This window comes from Aegilops tauschii, chromosome 1 (genome assembly GCF_002575655.3).
Source record: "Aegilops tauschii subsp. strangulata cultivar AL8/78 chromosome 1, Aet v6.0, whole genome shotgun sequence".
NCBI classification, from domain to species: Eukaryota; Viridiplantae; Streptophyta; class Magnoliopsida; order Poales; family Poaceae; genus Aegilops; species Aegilops tauschii.
In genome coordinates, this window is record NC_053035.3 from 487,023,002 (window position 1) to 487,042,040 (window position 19,039).

The 19,039-nt window shown below is 45.8% G+C and overlaps 2 protein-coding genes and 1 long non-coding RNA gene across 4 annotated transcripts; 2 read left to right on the forward strand and 1 right to left on the reverse strand.

The window, feature by feature from the left end:
• Window positions 1-3,355: 3,355 nt before the first annotated feature.
• Window positions 3,356-4,339, forward strand: LOC109761967 (large ribosomal subunit protein bL12c). The gene has a single exon (XM_020320775.3). The coding sequence runs from the start codon at window positions 3,371-3,373 to the stop codon at window positions 4,175-4,177; it is 807 nt and encodes a 268-aa protein (XP_020176364.2). The 5' UTR covers window positions 3,356-3,370; the 3' UTR covers window positions 4,178-4,339.
• Window positions 4,340-5,816: 1,477 nt separating this feature from the next.
• On the reverse strand, window positions 5,817-8,093 carry LOC109761937 (MYB-like transcription factor EOBII). Its single transcript, XM_073497853.1, has 2 exons — window positions 7,835-8,093; window positions 5,817-6,804 (listed from the first exon to the last, which is right to left on the reverse strand). The coding sequence occupies exons 1-2, from the start codon at window positions 8,091-8,093 to the stop codon at window positions 6,257-6,259; spliced, it is 807 nt and encodes a 268-aa protein (XP_073353954.1). The 3' UTR covers window positions 5,817-6,256.
• Window positions 8,094-10,392: 2,299 nt separating this feature from the next.
• Window positions 10,393-18,457, forward strand: LOC109761985 (uncharacterized). Of its 2 annotated transcripts, XR_012187987.1 has the most exons (10): window positions 11,673-11,924; window positions 12,029-12,148; window positions 12,290-12,354; window positions 12,440-12,530; window positions 12,611-12,854; window positions 13,759-13,967; window positions 15,252-15,604; window positions 15,714-15,807; window positions 16,550-17,587; window positions 17,719-18,457. It is a non-coding gene; the product is annotated as an uncharacterized lncRNA (long non-coding RNA). The 2 variants fall into 2 exon arrangements; XR_012187986.1 differs by lacking the exons at window positions 11,673-11,924; window positions 12,029-12,148 and adding an exon at window positions 10,393-10,690.
• The last annotated feature ends 582 nt before the right edge of the window (window positions 18,458-19,039 follow it).

Consider the following 19,039-nt stretch of genomic DNA (forward strand, 5'->3'; position numbering starts at 1 on the left):
GTGCCTGCGGTTGTGGTGCCCCTCCTAGAGCCGCCGGGGGTGGATGGGCGGTAGCCGGTTGAGGGCGTGAAGGACCTGCGAGAACGGAGAAGATAGTCGAGGTTGTTGTCGGTGACGGCGGCGGTCAAGGTGGGTGTAGGGCGGCGACAAGATAGGTCTCGCCCAGGAGAGGCCGGGGAGGTGAGGAAGCATCGCAAATGCGATTTTTTTCCAGGGCTAATGGTAGTGCCCGTGGGCTTCAGCATGAAAGGCCCAGTAAACCAGAGGCCTCTGATTTGCTACGGGAGTAGCTGCCCACAGGACATTCGGCCCAATCGTGGTCCAGTGGTGCTGCATCGTTGATCGGACGACCAGGAACAATCAGAAACTGCAATCCGATGGCTGAAACATGAGGATGCGTGAGAGCGCTCGAAAGTGGCTCAGTTTTACTGTCCTTAATAATACCATAATCTTTTTGACTGTCTTCTTTATTCCGGCTTATTAAAGAGACATTCACTTATGTGTTATTTATGTCACTACGATCTAATGTCTTCATATCAAATTCTTGTAAGAGAAGAGCCCACTGGATCTTTCGGTTTCGAATCTTTCTTTGCTAAAAAGAAAACCACCTCTTTCAATGCCTGGCGATCCGTGTAAACAATGACCTTTGTTTATGTAACATAAGGTCTCAACTTTTCACAAGCAAATATCATGGCATATAACTCTCTATCATTCTTTGCATAATTTCTTTGTGACCTCTCCCATCCAAAGAATGATATCCACACAATTAACGTTAAACAATACGTACGAAACCAACCAAACCTCAACGTACCACCATGCCTATAGACTCCCCTTTAATAGTAGATAACCACAAATAGTTACTAATTAAAACATAAGTTAGATCACGGGAACCCGAGAGAATAGATGATATAAGATATCGCGGTATTATCTGTTTTTTGTTTAAATTTCAAATTTAATTTAGGAACTCCGCCGGGAATTAGTACCATGAAATTCTTAATTTTCTTGGAAGAGACATAATTCTCAAAATTAGTATCATGACATTTTTATAATTGATGTGATGAAATTATTATTATTTTTTACTTAAAATGAGATTACATTTATAAGATGGATTTTTCAAAACATTCTTGGAATCGGTAACATGGAATTCTCTGCTCAAAAAGGCACCATGGAAGTCTTAGTATTCTTTCCTTAGGAGAGACATAATTTTCAGGAATTCAATATCATGATATTCACAACAATCATACTAGGGATTATTTTTCAGTTAGATAAGAAGACTAGTACTATTAAGTGTTCCATTTATGATTCAAAATAAGTGGTTTAAAAGCATCCGTGCGGGTGGAAATAGGGTACAGGAACACTTAATATCTAATAAACCATCTCACAGTTATGTGGTTTAAAATAGTTATGTGCTTTATGCAGATTCAAAGCACATAACTTCAATGAAAAAATAGGGTAGCTATGAAGTATAAATAGTTTGAAATTTTCTATATCCTAAAATATATGTGCGCAGTTATGCAGATATTAAGTTGGGTTTCAAACTTGAGTTAAACTATTGGAATCTTTGAACTAAGTAGCCAAAATCTATGAACTTAGTTGTCTTAGTAACTGAAACTTAATTGTTAGTGTCGGGTGATTTAAATCTTGAAGTGGAAAAGTCTTCCCCACGCAGTGTCTATTGATGTGAATCAATGAAGAAAGTACAACATAGTACATCGCATGTGGTTTAACGGAAATAGCTGATACAAAATTTTGTATTCCCTCCGATCGAAAATATGTGTCGCAGTTTTAAGCTAAGATTTGTTCAACCATAGTTAAAACTGCGACATTTACTATTGATAGGAGGATGTACTAAACATATACTCCCTCTCTTCCCAAAATAAGCGTCCCTGATTCGGCGACACCTAAGGCCTGTTTTTTTGGATTCTGTGACCAGATTCAGCTTTGCTGAAGCTAAATCCGAAATATGAAATAAACAACTATTTGAAATCAGCTTTGCCAGTGAAGTTGAATCTGGATTTGGGCCACTTTTAGTGCAATTTCGTGAAGCACCTCAAAGTGTATTTCGGTGGCGAAGCTGATTCGTTGAATCAGTTTTGCCACTGAAGTGAATCTGCAGTTGATTAAAATCCAAGCGAACCCGAAACAAACAAAGCCTTATTTTGATACGAAGGGAGTACAACATATCTTGAGGATCTCGAGACGGGTACAAGAAGAGGATGTGGGTGGGTGGAGCACCTAGGAGCTCCTAATTACTGGTTAGGAAGATAGTAATTTTCTTGCATGCATTTTCTTTATTCTTTCAGCTCTAACAAATAAACCCACTGCAATATACGTATATTTCTGCAGTTCTGCTGCCTCAATACTAAGAATTTAAAATTTAGTTGTACACTTATTGGGATTTAAATCTGTAATCCAAATACATTCAAGTATTTTCAGACGAAGGGAGTACTTCAGGTCTATATATAATCACAATCACAACAAATTTCATATTTACAGTCGTGGCTATGGAGACACGTTCTATTCACACGGGAGTTCACATGAACAAGACTGCGTACGTACACACGCGTCGGAACCAAATCATGCCATGCCATGCCATGCCACGCCGGCTTCCTGCACCGCGCTCTCTGGCACCGTCAAGCCACCTGCCTCATCTCCACGGACGCCGCGGCCGGCACCACCGCGGTCACCGTGGCCGGCGCGGCGGCCTCCATCTTGGCGACGCCGTGGCCGTGGCCGTACCCGCCGCCCTCGAGGTCGTCGTCGTAGTAGGCGACGCGGTCCCTGCGCGGGCGCGCGCGGAGGTGCCTCTTGGTGCACACCTGGCCGACGAGGCAGGAGATGACGATCAGCGCCGCGATGACGCCCAGCACCACGAACACCGCCGTGTACGAACCCCCGCCGCTGGCGCCAGCCGACGCCGCGTCCTGCAGCGGCCGCGCGTGGATGATGATGCCCGTCCCCTCGCCAGCCGACGCCATCGCTGCTGATGCTCGCTTGCTTCGCGGTGGTGACCGGTGGAATGAAGGGGACTACGATGTGCAGCGCACGTACTTGTAATTTCTCGCGGCTTGGGTTGACATATATATGCTTGGAGTGAGCTCGAGGGCTGGGTTTGGTCTAGTGTACAAGGGGAGGATTGGAGCTTGCGAACTCTGCAATTTATGCTATGCCGTTCCTTGCCGGCATCCATGGCAAAGCTAAGGATCCATCCAATCCAATCCAACGTTGGTTGCCACTCACCGTATTCCTTCCATTCCAAGGGATCAAACAATGTGCAGGATGTCGATCAATTGCAGTCTCGCAAGTTACCCTTGCAAGATTCTTTTTTGGGATGCTCTTAGCTGGGGTTTTGTTTCTCAGTGCTACATCGATGGATGGATGGATGTCATCTTCCTCCTTTTGCGTGAATCGATTCTTTCTGCATGAATGGATTCTTGAACAAACTATAAGCATTCTGATCACCGTCCATCAGCTATCCAACGGCCAGAAATGTGCAGCTGTCGTGGCTAACGCACGTCACATTCGTTTCCTACGTGACACATCTTCTTATCTTATCCTCGCGCGCCTCTTTTCTTCCCCTCTGCCGTCGCCAACACCGAGCCAGGGAGAGCAGAGCATCCGAGAAACACTCAGCGCCATGGCCATGGCTTCCACCGCTCTCTCCTCGGCCCTCTCCCTCCTCCACGCCAAGCCCGCCACCACCTCCCTGCGCCGACCACACCCATTCTTCCCCATCCACGGTCGCCGCCCCTCCGTCGCCGTCGCTTGCACCTCAACCGCCGCGGCCTCCCCGAAGGTGCTGGAGCTGGGGGACGCCATCGCGGGGCTGACCCTGGAGGAGGCGCGCGGGCTGGTGGACCACCTGCAGGAGCGCCTGGGCGTGTCGGCGGCCGCGTTCGCCCCCGCCGCCGCCGTGGCCGCCCCGGCCGGAGCGGCGGCCGAGGTCGAGGCGCCCGCGGAGCAGACGGAGTTCGACGTGGTGATCGAGGAGGTGCCGAGCAGCGCCCGCATCGCCACCATCAAGGTGGTGCGCGCGCTGACCAACCTGGCGCTCAAGGACGCCAAGGACCTCATCGAGGGCCTCCCCAAGAAGCTCAAGGAGGCCGTCGGCAAGGACGAGGCCGAGGACGCCAAGAAGCAGCTCGAGGCCGTCGGCGCCAAGGTCACCGTCGCCTGAGCCTGACCTTGACGACGTTGCTGCTACTCCTACATTGCTACTAGGAATTCCATAATTTTACCAAATTTTTCCTTGTCGAAAAGACATTTTCTCTTGTGTAATTGTAATTGTATCCGGCCAGTTGCAAGATCTTGCGTCCTTTATATACTCTGTTTCTTGCTCTGTTTTTTAATCTCCACTACGATGCGAACCTGAATTCTGATGTTTCGTTTCAGAATTTTGATTAGATATGGTATGTAATTGTCTCTCGAGGGAATGCATTATGATATGCACTGGCTGTTCTGGACATGGCCTGGTCGATGTAAAATGCAAGCCACTTGGAGTTCGATATACTATGTGACTGACTACCTGCGGTGTTGCACAAGTCAGGTTACAGTGAGTACAGGTGCAGGAATCGCTGAATAGTTCCGTGCGCTCAACCGGTAACAATGCGATACGCCCTGACTGACCAATGCACGGAACGACAGCCCAGGCAGGATTGCTGTTTTCCAAGTTTATTGATCAACCATAATATTTTCATTTATCAGAAAAACACACAATGTTTGCATGTACACAAAGGGGACCATAGGGCCTACCCAGACTAAAATGGCCACCCATATCTAAAGAAGTAGCGGATTAGGGCATGTACAATGGTATTATCTTAGGAATGCCACGTAGAACCCTATAAACAAGGAGTGTCGCGTAGAATAAATGCTGAGGTGAAGAAGAGAGAAAATATAAGAAAAGATTTGTCTTCTCATTTAAGAGATGATCTCTTAGCACAATATGTCTCACCATGTTTTTATGAATAGCTAGTTATTGAAGATAAAGCCAAGAGAATCCATTGTAGACATGCTTTTTTTGTTATATCTGAATTACATGCAACGCTTAAAATAAGACTATCTGTTTAACCATTGTACATGCCCTTAGCAAGGCTGTGAGCTTTGAAATTGAAGTTCCGAGATTCATGCACAAAAACAATATACTTTTTTTTTCACAAAATCCAAAAATCTAAATGGATTTCAATTATTTTTTCAAAAATCTAAATGCAAGTTTCAATATTTGGAATAGTTTTTGTACTTATATGGGAATTTATTACATTGGTATAAATATTAAGGGAATAATTAAATTTTTAGTGAATATTTATGAACTATATTGGAGAAGTTCTTTCAAAAAATGACACTTACTCTATTTTTTCAAACATGAATAAAAATGATTTTTTTGAAATAAAAAATAATTTGAAATTTCCATTTCAATTCTATGAAAATTGTAAAATTTCATACAAATTTGTGGATTATTTATTTCTTTTAAAAAGGTTAAAGAACATATTGATAAATAGCCACGCTTATTTTAGTCATATTTCATAAACATCCCACAAAGACTTCACAACTTTTTAATCAATTCCATTATAGTTCAATCAAATTAAGTTATTCTGGTGCATTTAATTTTTATTCTTTTTTTTGGACAACTCGGAATCTTTTGATTTTCTTTTCTTTCCTTCAAATCTGTAAATTATTTGAAATTTTTAAGAAGTGTTTGGAGTATTACTGACAAGACTAGGTTTCGGTAAGCGCATTTCAAAATTTCTAAATCGGTACTAAAACTAAGTGGAATGCATTTCAAACCGAATAAAAATATGTAGGAGTACTTCATAAAAAAATGGAATCAAACATTTTCATACAAATTTGCAACTTTGCAAAAAGTGAAACTTGTTCATTTACTAAATCGTAGCTCCAACCAAAAGTTAATTACGAAGTGTACAAACTAGATCTAATACAGAGCAATGCAGGAAAAATACATTGACGTATAGTGTGAATCTCAAAGAAGCATTGACGGCTCTAATGTGCTTGCAAGAATTGAGGTTTCGACCTTCAACACTTAATCTACAGTAGGTCTGAACTCATCCCAAAGACAGACAACATTTTTTAGATTTGCCCGGCAAAATTAATTTAGCTTTGGCTTGAGACGAACTCGAGTGAAATTTCAGTTGAAATTTTAGCGAAGCCGGCACGCTTTGTTCTAGCAAACGAATCCAACTCACTAGCACACCGATGTGGATACCTATACAGGCGGCACACGGCACAACAGCATCCGTCGCAATCAGTAGTCGCCGTGGAGCGACGGCGGCACCGTTGGCCAGAACTCCTCGAGGCCCCAGAAGTTGTCGGCCGCCACCGCCGCCGCCTGCAAGAACTCCGGCGGCACGCCGCCGTCCATTCCACCGGCACACGCGGCATCACCTCCTCCTTGCACGGCGTAGCCAAGCTGGTGATCACCCCAGCCGCCTGGCTGCGTCGTCGCCGCGACGACGTCGTAGTGCGGCATGCCGCCCGGCCGGACCACGGAGTTGCTGCTGCTGCTCTGAGACTCGGTCACCGCCGTCGAGCTCAGAAGCTGGCACCCGGCGCTGTCGCTGGCGGTGGCGCCGGCGCGGCGCTTCTTCTGTATCTTGGTCCTCCAGAAGTTCTTGATCTCGTTGTCGGTCCGGCCGGGGAGGTGCCTGACGATCTTGGACCACCGGTTGCCCCACCTGCCCTGGAGATCCACGATGAGCAGGTGCTCCTCCGGCGTGATGTTGCCCCGCCGCACGTCGGGGCGCAGGTAGTTGAGCCACCGCAGGCGGCAGCTCTTCCCCGTCCGGTTCAGCCCTGCATACATGACATAATTTGTTCTCACACATACTACGTACTACGTGCACCGCCATGCCATGCACGGCTGGGATATAGTACTACTGATGATCGATATGGTACGTACCGGCGGCGCGGGCGAGGCTGTTCCACGCGCCCTCGCCGTTGGCGGCGACGTAGTTGGCGAGGACGAGGTCCTCCTCCATGGTCCAGGGCCCCTTCCTCACCGCCGGCTCCGCGCCGCCGCCGTCCGCCGCGCACTGCATGGTCCTCCCCTCCCCTCCCCTCCGGCGCGCGCGTACCGGGCCTGCGGCGTAACGCGGTCGCCAGCGTAACACGTCGGCGTTTCGCATATATAGTCGGGGCCGGGGCGGGCGGCGACGTGAGCGGGGCACTTTCGGCACGCCTAACTCGGAAAGGCGCCCGCCGGGAGCTCCCGAAGCGGCCATGGCGACGACGTGTCACGCGCTGATTAACGTGCGCCGCTTTCCTTCGCAACTGACAATGCCCGCTTCTTCTTCTCTTTGCCCTGTATGGTTTGGTTTGGGTTCGCACGTGCGTACTAACTCCCGTAGCCGCACATGCACGCGCGCTTGTTGCAGGAGGAGGGGTGCCAGCTGTGGTGCACTTTGGTTTTCGATTAAGAGTTAATCGTTTTGTTAAGTTTCCTTTATTAGGGCGATCATTTTATTGTTGTTGAGTGTTGGTTTTAAAATAGCTAACCAGTCTTTGCTGTAGACAGACCGGGTTCAAAAATGATGGAAGAATTACTTGAATCATCATCAGATCAGTACCGTAGTCTTCAAAATGTGGGGTGGCTGAGGTGATGGCTACAGCCTGTTGGTACTTGTGGTGGATCCGTTGTTAAACAACACATTCAGAAAAGCTAACCAGTCTTGCTGGCTGGTGGCGATCGTTTTATTAAGTTGGGTCGTTAAGAGCATCTGCAGCCGGACTTGGTAAATTCAAGCCTTCAAACGCCCGCGGATGAGCCCGGGCACATCCGTGGCCATTGATCGGGCACGTCTCAAATTAGTCCGCGGGTATTCACCAGGAATCGAGGATGGCCTGCTGCTCCGCCTGCAGATCCTCGTCGCCAGCGTCCCCGCATCCTCCTCCTTCGGCTTATCCCCCTCCTCCTCAAAGTCCTCCTCGTCCTCCTCCACCTTCTCCTCCTCCGGATGCAGTGGATCCGGAGGTAGCCCCGTGGCAATCTGGGCGTCGCGCCTAGCTCGGATCTGCTCAAGGAGCTCGAGCCGGCTCTCCGGCGTCAAAAATGGCTCGCTCCTCAACCGGCGACATGGGGGCATGGCTACTAGGCGGACGGGTGGAGTGGAAAGTGGCGGTGGCGGCGGAGAGGGGGAGGAAAATATGGATGGACGGTAGGGTTTCGGTGCCGCCGGTCGACTTAAATAGCCGGGTGATGCACTACGCGGCCCGCCAGAGCTACGCCACGCGGCGCCACCGGTCCGACGAAGGAGACGAGTTTCGGACCGCCGTGTTTGAGGGTGTTTCCTGCTGGGACCCCTTCGTCATTCCGACGTGGCGGACGTGCCCGGACGCCCCCATACTCGCCCCATATTTGGGCTGAATATGGGGGGTGCCGGTCAGCCCGGACGTTTGAGGCCCGTTTGAGGCGTCTGTCTGGGTCGAAAAAACATGACCGGTCAGTGACCGGACGGCCCACTCGGGCGTATGAGGCGGGTTTGAGAGATCCGGCTGTAGATGCTCTAATCATCACTTTTCCTCTCCACCCTAGTAGCCGCCACAGTCTCCTCCTCTTCCTCGTCCGATGGGGACCCATCCGTCTCGTTTTTTTCTTAGGTTTTTCTTTCTCCCACGATATTGATGAGGTGGTGGTTGATGTCGTGTTGAAATAAGGTATCTCTGGTCTCTCCCTACCTCGATGATGTCTGATCCGCCGCCGGCGAAAGGCCTGTGAGAATTTGTGTCCCCTGATCTGTTGTTGTTGCCTTAAAGAAAAGATCTATTGATTCCCCAGTTCGTGTGCCATTCAAAGGATAGCTATTGACTGGCTATTGGTGTGGTGACTTCGACATCTTCTGCCATGTTATTTTTGCGGCTTGGCCTGGCTTCTCCAACCATTTGAACTGGTGGTGATGGATTGCAAGCCGGTTCTGCATGGAGTGATGCTCCAACCTGTGTTGCTTCAACAATTTATAGATCTTTATGCGCAAAAAAAAACAATTTATAGATCTTATCTCAAGGGACAAGTGACTATGGTGGTCTTCAAAGTTTGGTATGACGAGGGTGTTTGCAAGTGTCATTGTCTCTACTGTAGGTTCAATGTAATTTTCAATTTCTAACGGGCGGTGTACAATTGGAGGAAGAAGAAGACTAGCATGTTTTTCAATGTAATTTTATTTTGTACTGGTCCTTCTACGTCCGCCTTTTTGTTTTTCTTGATATAGATCTAAGATGCTCTTTGTATGTCTTTTTTCAAAAAAAAACTGAGTGGTTAATCACGTGGTGTGTCTCTATCGCCACTCGTTGTCGAAAATACTTGCTATGAACAATTCTAAGAAGAATTAAGTGCATACAAATGGGCCGAGATACGCTATGAACAATTCAAAGAACAATTAAGTGCATACAAATGGGCCAACCTATTAAACGCACGTATGAGTTTTCTTTTGCGGTTCAGTTAAATTGCTCTCCACCACCGTACGATCAAGATCCAAATGCCCATCAGTCTTCTTCTTCCTTGAACCTTCTTTTTTTAGATATATACTGTAACTAATAAAATAAATAAAGCAAAGTTTTTTAAGGTACAATAAACTGGGTTGCACAAAAAATTGCACATATTTACAAGATGCAAGAATAAGCATATAATAAATTTGACATTCTACACACATATTGCATAGCACCCGCGCATATATTTACACACACCCAATCATCCACAGATACACAATTGACTAAAAAAGAAGAAATCAAACACACATGAAAATGGAAAGAAAGGACTAAACTAAAAGAAATGTAGGTGACCTGCAATAACGAAGGGCCACAATAGCTGGTGAAAGATCGCCAGGGCGCTTTTGCGAACGCTAGGGGTGGCATTTTATCTGGCTGACGGTGGCATTTTTCAAAAAAGCCATCGTAGTTTGTTTAATTTGCAGGTAGTTTTTTTTGTGTGAAAACTTCCACCGTTTGATCTGGATCTAACGGCTCTGGGTGCGTTCACTGAGATCCCATCCCCAGCAAACGTTTGGCAGATAGCATTTTCCAAACAAAAGCATCACACACATTGTATACATATAATTCCCCTCCTCGAATTCAATAAATAAATAAATAAATCTCCTCCTCCTCGGATGCACTATTCAAAAAATAGAAAAGCTTCAAATTCCCGATTTACCCATTGTTTAACAGAGCAACTGTGTCTAAGTCGGCTGCTGAGAAATACATTCTCCGTTACAGAACAATCGAAGTTCTAGTTTTATCCACTTTTACTTACAGAAAAATTGGCAGTATTCTCTTTTTTTGAAAGAAATTGCTAGTATTACTAGGCCGTCATTTTTGAAAGAAATTGCTGAGAGTGATCGTGGACCCGCACGAATATTGACGCAGGTTCAGCGGCCGAGATCCTCTCGTCCTGTCCAAGCCTTGAGCCCAGCTCCGCTCCAGCCACCCCAAACCTCACGGAATGGAATGAAAAAGGAGGCGCCGCGGCCATCGCTGTCTCCGTCCCCACCGTCACCGCACGGCGGAGAACCTCGCCACGCCCCGCGCGCCGCCAGCACGGACCTCCTACGCCGGCCCGCCGCTTCCCCGGCTCGCCGGAGCCGCGCGTGCGAGACCGTCCTCGCCGCCACCGGCTTGCCGGCGTACGACGCCGACACGGACCTCCGCAACCGCGCCGCCGGAATCGACGCCCACCGCCTCCCGTCCCAAGGTATATATATATATCCCGCGAGCCCGCATTCTCCCCGTCGGATGTGTACCAGATGCTTAGTTGTTGGCAGGTCTTGTGCGTTGTGCCCCTGTGCCAGGGCAGGGGCATGGGATGGCCGGTTAATTTGGTTCATGACGCATTGTTAAACTGGCCATTCCCGAGCACGATTAGCTCCAACCTTTCATGTCTTGGATGTCAGTAGTGCGTTTGTTCACGCAAATGGGAAATTGACCACTGCCCACTGGCACCCATGGAAATGTTGCCTTTTGGACGACTCGCCAGATCTTTTAGTATGTGCTTCTCATATCACTTTGAGTGGCTGTATGAAGCTTGTTAGAGATGACATTCTTCAGGGGCTTAGCTCTTTGTGGGATGTAGAGGCCTCAGGTTATATGCGAGCCATGGTCACAGCTAGAGGCATGAATTGTGGGTTGATTTGGTTCATGATGCTGTGTTAACTGGCTCTTATCTTGGTTCTTCTAGCATGCTTGTCTTGAGGTGTCGAAGTAAGTACTTAGTAGTGCAATTGTTCATGCAAATGACTGAGGACACTCATGGGAATGTTGTTTTCTAGATGGTAACTATGAATTATAGGGTGGAGATGCTGTTAGTCAGATCGTTTCTGGAGTACAAATTAGCGCATGTGGATTTCTCCCATGGACATTATCACCCCGCACGGCCAGGCGGGATGATAACAAAGGGAGTACAAATTGGCTATTCTCTTGGTTCTAGTAGCATCATGAGCCCTAGGTGTTGAAATTGAGTTAGATGCGCCATTGTTCATCCAGATGACTACGGGTACTCATGGAAATGCTGGTTTTTGGATGATAACTAGTATGAATTACAGTATGTGATTCTCATGTCACAGCTAATGGAATTGAAGCCTAAACCTCTTGAAAAATGAGATGATCAGTTCGTGTGGCCCTGAGGGATGTCCTGGTCTACGTGCCTACCGAATGGAAGAATGGGCGCCAGGTTGGCCAGAGGGGAAATCGGTTGAAGGAGCCTGTCAGACTTTCTCCCACAGAAGGTTTTTCCTTTGTGGAACAGTAGAGGCCATACATAGAATGCCATTGTGGAGTTTCCAAAGGATGGGGTTGGATTTTAAAATGCAATTACCTTTGAAGATCACTTTCAGGAAGAAGGATGTCAAACAGGACTGGAATGCGAAGAAGTATCGGGTCTCACAGATGTTTGGATGGTCGCAAGATCTGATGATCTAAACTCTTATGAGGTGATAAAGGTCTATTTGCAGAAAAATGTTGATCTGAAAACTGTCGGTGATCTTCAGCATGAAGGAAGATATAAATTTGACAAGTTTGTATCCAATTTGGCCAGTGAAACTGAGGTTAAAAACAAAAAACATTGAAGCACCTGGATGCAAGTACAAGGATACAAGTGCATCAATTGGCAAGATGATGGAGCGAAAGGAGCAGCTGCTCCACTCTTACAATGAAAGTTTGTATTGATCTCTTGAGTTGCACTACTTATATGTTCCGCTATGTTCTAATTGCTAGCATATGTGCATTTGTATCCTCTTAGCATAGTTAGAGCTTTCAGCTGTTTAACCTCTCTCTCTCTCCCCCCTACAAAATGCAGGAACTGGACTAAAGATCCAAGAAGCTTGATGAGCTAGCTGCTCAAAGTAACTCTGAAAGAAAAAGGTGTGAGATCTTGAACAAGAGTAGGTATCTTGCCCCTTGGTACTATGCATATAGCTTACTTTATGCTGTTGTGGTGTCAACACAGAACACAAATTAAAACAAAACATCTTAAGATGGTAGCGTTGGAGCAACAGAGTGCCGAGGAAACTGCGTTGCATCTTGTGGAAAAACACAAGGTTTGTCTCTTGATTGCTGTTTCATTTGAGTTTTGTATTTGAGAAAGCTAATTTATGTGTCTTATGTGTGTAAAATGTAGAGGAAGAAACAGTCCACTCTAGATAAGATTCTCAAGTTAGAACAACAATTGAATGTCAAAAGCAGAAGCCTGAGTTCAAAAAACAGTTGCAGTGCAAACTGGAAGTAATGAAGCATATTCCAGGTCAAAGAAGATAGAACAACTTCGTGAGGAGCTGCAAGAAATGGAGTCACACAGCTAGAGTGTTGTCAAGAATCAGAAGAGAAACGATGAGCTGCAAGATGCTCGTAAGGAGCTGATATATGTAAGTAACCTCATTGATGACCATTTCTCCTATGTTATTTATGTGTCATCTGTGAATGATGACATGTATGCTCGTATTGATGTGGCATAAAGTAGGTACCTTCCACTTTTGCGGCCCATGGTAACCTAGTCGCTAAGACCATCTCTATTTTCTTATTTAACCAGAATTTACCTGCCACAGTTGTGTCCCATGGTAATCTAGTCGCTAAGACAATCTCTATTTTCTTATTTAACTAGCATTTTATTTCATCCCTGGGAGCTGCGCAGAATGGGATTGGTTGGATGTGAGGTATTGGGCGCTTGTTTTATTGGGTGTCATGTGATACGACTTGTGCTACTTTCAGTTGGGAGCTTAGAATGTTATCTCCAGCATTCAGCGAGAGAGCACCGCCTAGTCATTAATCCTGTATTTTGTCTTTTCCCAAATTTAACTGGTGTGTATACATGGTATTCAATAGTGAACGTTTGCTAACTATGAAAACATGTGCTTAGATACCTGAATTGGGGTAGCAGCATAATACTCCATACTAACACCATATATGCACATACTGAAAAAGAAGACCATCATGTATATTGTTTGTCAGCTGGGATTTATATGGTCTGAAATGACGATTGGCACATGTGGCATTAAATATTATTCGGTGCTACGTGTGCCACGTTATCTTCTAAACTACATTGTCATTTCGGCCTATACAATTGAGCTATCAATACCAAAGTTGTCACATAGCTTACCATGATAGTGGCATTGTTCTATAGATGTCATGATTTGGATAGTGTTAGTGCCATTTAAGTTTATACTTACAATCATTATGTAACGGTGCTTGTTACTGCTACTTCTCAGGATTAATCCTTTTAAGTCTCAGGATTAATCTTACTTTTGATCTGTTGCACTGAATGCTTTGCAGGGCTTGCTCGAACTTACAACTGGCCGATCAGCAATTATAGACATCAAAGGAATGGGTGTGCTTGACCCAAAAGCATTCACAAATGCTTGCAAAGGGAAATTCTGACAAGAAGATACAAAACTTACTGCTACTCTGCCGCTATTCTTTGTTCAAAGTGGGTGCTAACTGGCACCTTTTTCAGGGTTGCCGTTATTGATGGCAAAGAGAAGGTACGGATATCTTTACTATTGCTTTTTGGTGGATTTCTAGTTCTGCGATCATTATCATTGTACATCTATTTTTTGATAAATTGTGGTGAAATAGAGGGACCAAGTTCAGTTTACCACCCCCATCCACAGGGAGATCCTTACATTTATGAAAAGGGGGGAAAGTTAGCAGAAATTTCCGCATTAAACATGATCATAAAATTGGGAAATATCTAGTTCACGAAACAAACTTTACCAAGGGTTGGCAACAAGAGAAATAGTTTGATAACCTACCTCGCCTTCTAGGAGCATTTGAACTGTAACACAGAACCGGTCACTGCTATTCTCAGTGCAAACCAGTCATTTGATGAAAGAAACTAACAGAGGAATGGATGGAAATGCGCATGCACATGGACATGAGAGTAAATGCAAACTGGGGCTTGTCATTTGAAACATAAAAGATGGCGGTGACAATGACATGCAGTGCCTTACAACAGCAGTAGAGCCGAGAGTCGAGACCTAATGCACAGGACAGACAGAGTGGAACTGAAATAGGGTAAACTCGACACTAGATAACGAAGAGGGATAGCAAACTGAACTAGAACACAGAACAACATGCAGGGATTGCTGAGCTCCAGTACTATAAACTACCTAAGTGGTTGTCATCAGTCATGGGCAGAAGCGGTGCGCTCTGAAGAGGCTGAAGAAAATGCAGCTTCAGCCTTGGCCTTCAGAGAGCTTGCCCTTCTTCTATGTCTTGGGTGTCTTGTTGAGAGGTAGCTCAATGATTGAGGTAACCTATTTTCCTTTGGATTTCTTCCTGGCGTTACTATCAGACAGGCTGAGAGAGGTGCCCGCGGCCTGCCTTGCGCTTTGCAGCGTGCTCCACCAAGCCAACCTGAGCGCCAAGCGGTGGTGGCTCGACCGAGGCGACAGGCCCTGCCGCCGCAGGTTCAGCCGGCTGCTAATCTTGGACTGGATCAACATGCTTGATTACTGAATATGATAAACACCATACCATATGTATATCTGCGTAGAATTTGAAGTACTAGGTTATCTAAGATAATGTTCACTGAAATGTGGTGTCACAAGAAAATCTTTGCCCTTAATTATTCATGCAGTGCTCAGCTAATGCATATATTTTTTGTGCTATTACAGTGCTGAGAGGTAATGCTATTTAGTCCTGGATGGCAAGAACTCATTCATGTTAGATGCTCTTGGTTGAGATTTCTAGAATCCAATCTAATTGCATAAAAATTGATTTGTTTTGCCCTTGTCCATGTCTAATGAATAATGGTGCTGGTGCAGGAATTACTTTCGGAGAAGGACGACAAGTCGAGACAACAGAACTGAACTGAAAGAAGTCTGGGAGGGCGGGCGAAGCTGCAAGGGGAGCAGGATTTTTTTTCTTTCTGGAGAATCAAATCGGGCCAGGATTTCCTATGAGGCAACACAAAAAGGGAACACGGGCCGGCCCATCTAAGGGCCCCTTTATAAGCCGAGGACTGGAATTTTCGGGGCCTCGTCCCAACGGCTACCGTCTTCGGGGTCTCGCAACGACGCTGCCGCCGCTGCCGGTCCAAGGCGACGCCGCCGCCGCTGCGGGGCCAAGGGGACGCCTCCGCCGCCGTCGCCGTCGCTTCCTCGTGTCTGATCAGCAGGTGCGCCCCCCCCCCCCCCCCCCCCCCGCCCCCCCGGTCCCCTCCCTCCCCTCTCTCCTTTGCCCCTCGCCCCTCACTCGGATCTTTCTATTCCGCTTGGTTCGACCAGACGGCGGAGGGACAGAGCGGACGCGCGGCGAGCTCTTTCTGGCGCTTCTCCGGCGCGAGATCTACTCGGGCGACCCTCTCCCCCGATCTTGCTGGTAAAATCCTCTCCCCCTCCTCTCTTTGTTGATTTCCAAGAAAGAGAGTGGCAGTACACGCCTTCGCACAGTAGTAATCTTTTGCAAACCTCGTCTGCTGCATTGTATACAGGATTTCTTTTTTGCAAAAGAGCACACTTTCTTGCAATCATGTACCCCATGTAGTACAGTCTCTCAAAATTGAACAAGACAATTTCACTTGTAGCATGAAACAGACTAAAAGCCATCTAGCACTGCTAGTACATGGCTTTGCGCAGTAGTAGTAGTTTTTTGCACATTGCTTAGTCTGCTACTGTGTATACACGATATTTTGTAGAAGGGAGGGTATACTTGGTTGCAATCATGTACCCCATGTAGTACAGTCTATCAAAGTTGAACAATCAAGTTCACTTGTAGCATGAGACAGGCTAAAAGCCAATAGTACAGGGCACTGTTGCAGAACAGCGGCAGTAATGTAGTACAGTCTATCAAAGTTGAACAATCAAGTTCACTTGTAGCATGAGACATGCTAAAAGCCAATAGTACAGGGCACTGTTGCAGAACAGCGGCAGCCTATTTACTGCCGCTGTAGCCTCTTTACTGGTACTGTAGCCTATTTACTGTTACTGTAGTACTTGCAGCTTACTGTAGGAGTTGACAAGATAATTTTGGTCAATATGTGTTGATGCTTTCTTAAAAGAAAATTTCTCCATTTATGCCTACAGATATTTGACTGAATTGTTCTTCGTTTCATTATTTGCAGCAAGTAACAAGACTATAAGAGGCTCCTCGGATACACTGCAGCTACCGCTCTTAAAAGATGAGTTCCTTTAACATTTCGATTGCTCTTAATAGAATTAGAAAGCATATGGACTATGATTTTTGTGATGTTTATGGAGTGGTCATAAAACCAAATAAATCCTCTTTAGTTGATTACCTATCTACCATTGATAAAAATGAGTTTGCTCCTGTTTTAGGAGAAAAGGTTCTCACCATCTGTCCTTTACTTTCTGAAGATATGATAGAGCTTCTAATTGGTTTGCTTCAAATTTTTAAAGATATGTTCAGTGCAAATCTTTGTCTACGTAATTTTGATGAGAACCACATAATTGTAGTGAATGGGAGTGTTCCAAAAATTAGTCAACATGCCGTATTCGTGGAACTAACAGAGGGGTATATGAATCAGAACGTCATGTGGTTAGGCCAAGTAATTGAGAAAACCATTTTTGCTGATTGTGATCTTTTGGGTGAAACAGAGGACTTTCTTGAACTTTTTAGGGCTGATGGGGCAAAAAAATTTGATCTCATAATTGTGCATCCGACACTCGTACACATTTGTTTTAAAATTGACTATGTTTGCAATACGCATGATTTTCTCTTAAAATTCATAAAAAAATTAGATAACCTAGCTTATGAGGACATAATTAATACTCTTGAATTTCCAGCTGACTGGGAGACCGATATTGATAGCAATACTCATTTGACCAAGTGCTATGGGAACCGGGAAGTGAGGAGACAAAAGTCGCGAGTTCAACCGGGACAACAAGCAGCAGTCACAGCAATAGTTCAACCGTGTCAGGGACAAATTGCTCCAAGTCAAGCACCAGCCACATCAATAGTGCATCCTACCAAGGGTAGTGTCCATGTTGCTCCAGATAATCAAGCTGTCAGCAATAGTGGGACTCCACATGCCGCGGCAGATCACCAAGGGGTGAGCAACAGTGGGAGGAACCTACCCAAGAGAAACTCTACTCCGGTCAGCAACAGTGGTAGGAATCCACCCAAGAGGAACTCTAATTCAGTGAGTAACCGAGACTGTCTTTCTGTATTTCCCCTTTTCCATCGTGTGGTGTGGGATGCCTTTTTCTGTTATTTTTTTTCTTGGCTTCCCCTTGCCTCTTGGCCCTTTTCCTAATCAATGAAATTTGGCAGCAACCCGTGTGGAAGGAGAAGGTTAAACAAGTTCAGCCAGCCACGTGTGTGCCATCAATGTCTAGGAGAGCCTCAATGAGTAAACAGCAAGGACAGCTTGTGCAAGGACAGCCATCGAGGAAGGGCAAGGCTCCATTGACAGCATATGCAAAGCTGCCAAATGTTCACCCCTCGCAACAGCAAGCTTCATCTTCCAAGCAACAGCAAGCTTCATCTTCCTTGCAACAGCAAGCTTCATCTTCCAAGTCTTCAAAGAAGAAAAAGTACAACCTACCTGGGACAAAAGCTCCTGAAGAAGTTATGAAGTATTACAGAAATAGCGGGCGGCATGGAGCGGACGAGTCGGTTAAAAATCAGCAAGTGCAGTATGGAGTCAAGGCGCTGAACATAATGCTACTTTACCACTTCCAGAAGCTTCTATGCAGTGCTCTCAAAGGGATTCACAGAAAGAACTACTTGAGTCGCATGGAGAGTCTGCCCAGGATTCTTCGTTAGACCAAGGTCAACCACTAGGACCTTCTAAAGAGCTGCTCAGTGTGTATTAGAACTGCGATTGGTCGCTAGGTCGGTGGCCACTGTGGACAATATTGCGTTGTCTGCTGCTGTGTATATTACCATGGATCACTAGTACTGTCATACGAAACAATACTGCAATTGGAAACTTATAAGTAGCTTGTTCATTGGAAACTTAATTATATGATATCCAGGAGAAATACTGCAATTGGCATACCACTATAAACTAACTGTGCTTATATTCATGTAGACATGTAGTATCAGACAAGTTGCCTTCAGGTTTCTTGCCTGCTTATTGGCTTCCGCTGTGTGCATTATTAAAACCAATCAACCATGCAAAACAACACATCGTCCACCATGTACTAGTAAAATAGGCTGCCGCTGTTCTGCAATAATGCCCTGTAGTATTGGCTTTTAGTCTGCCTCATGCTACAGGAGAACTTGATTTGTTCAATTTTGAGAGACTGTACTACATGGGGTAGATGATTGCACGAAAGTGTGCCTTTAGCAAAAAAAATCTTGTCTACACTGCATGGAGTAGATGATTGCAAGGAAGTGTGTCTTTTGCAAAGAATCTTGTATACACTGCATGGAGTAGATAGTTGCAAGAAAGTGTGCCCTTTTGCCAAAAATCTTGTATACACTTCAGCAGAGGCCGAAATCATGTTTTCACTTTTCTAATGAAGTTCAGCATGAATTAACCATACTCTGTAAGTTTTTCATTGGAAACGCCAACCCACCGTGGCATTTGCCTTACACGAGACCAAGTCATGGTCAACGGTGTTTCACCTCTGGACATGCTCGCTGA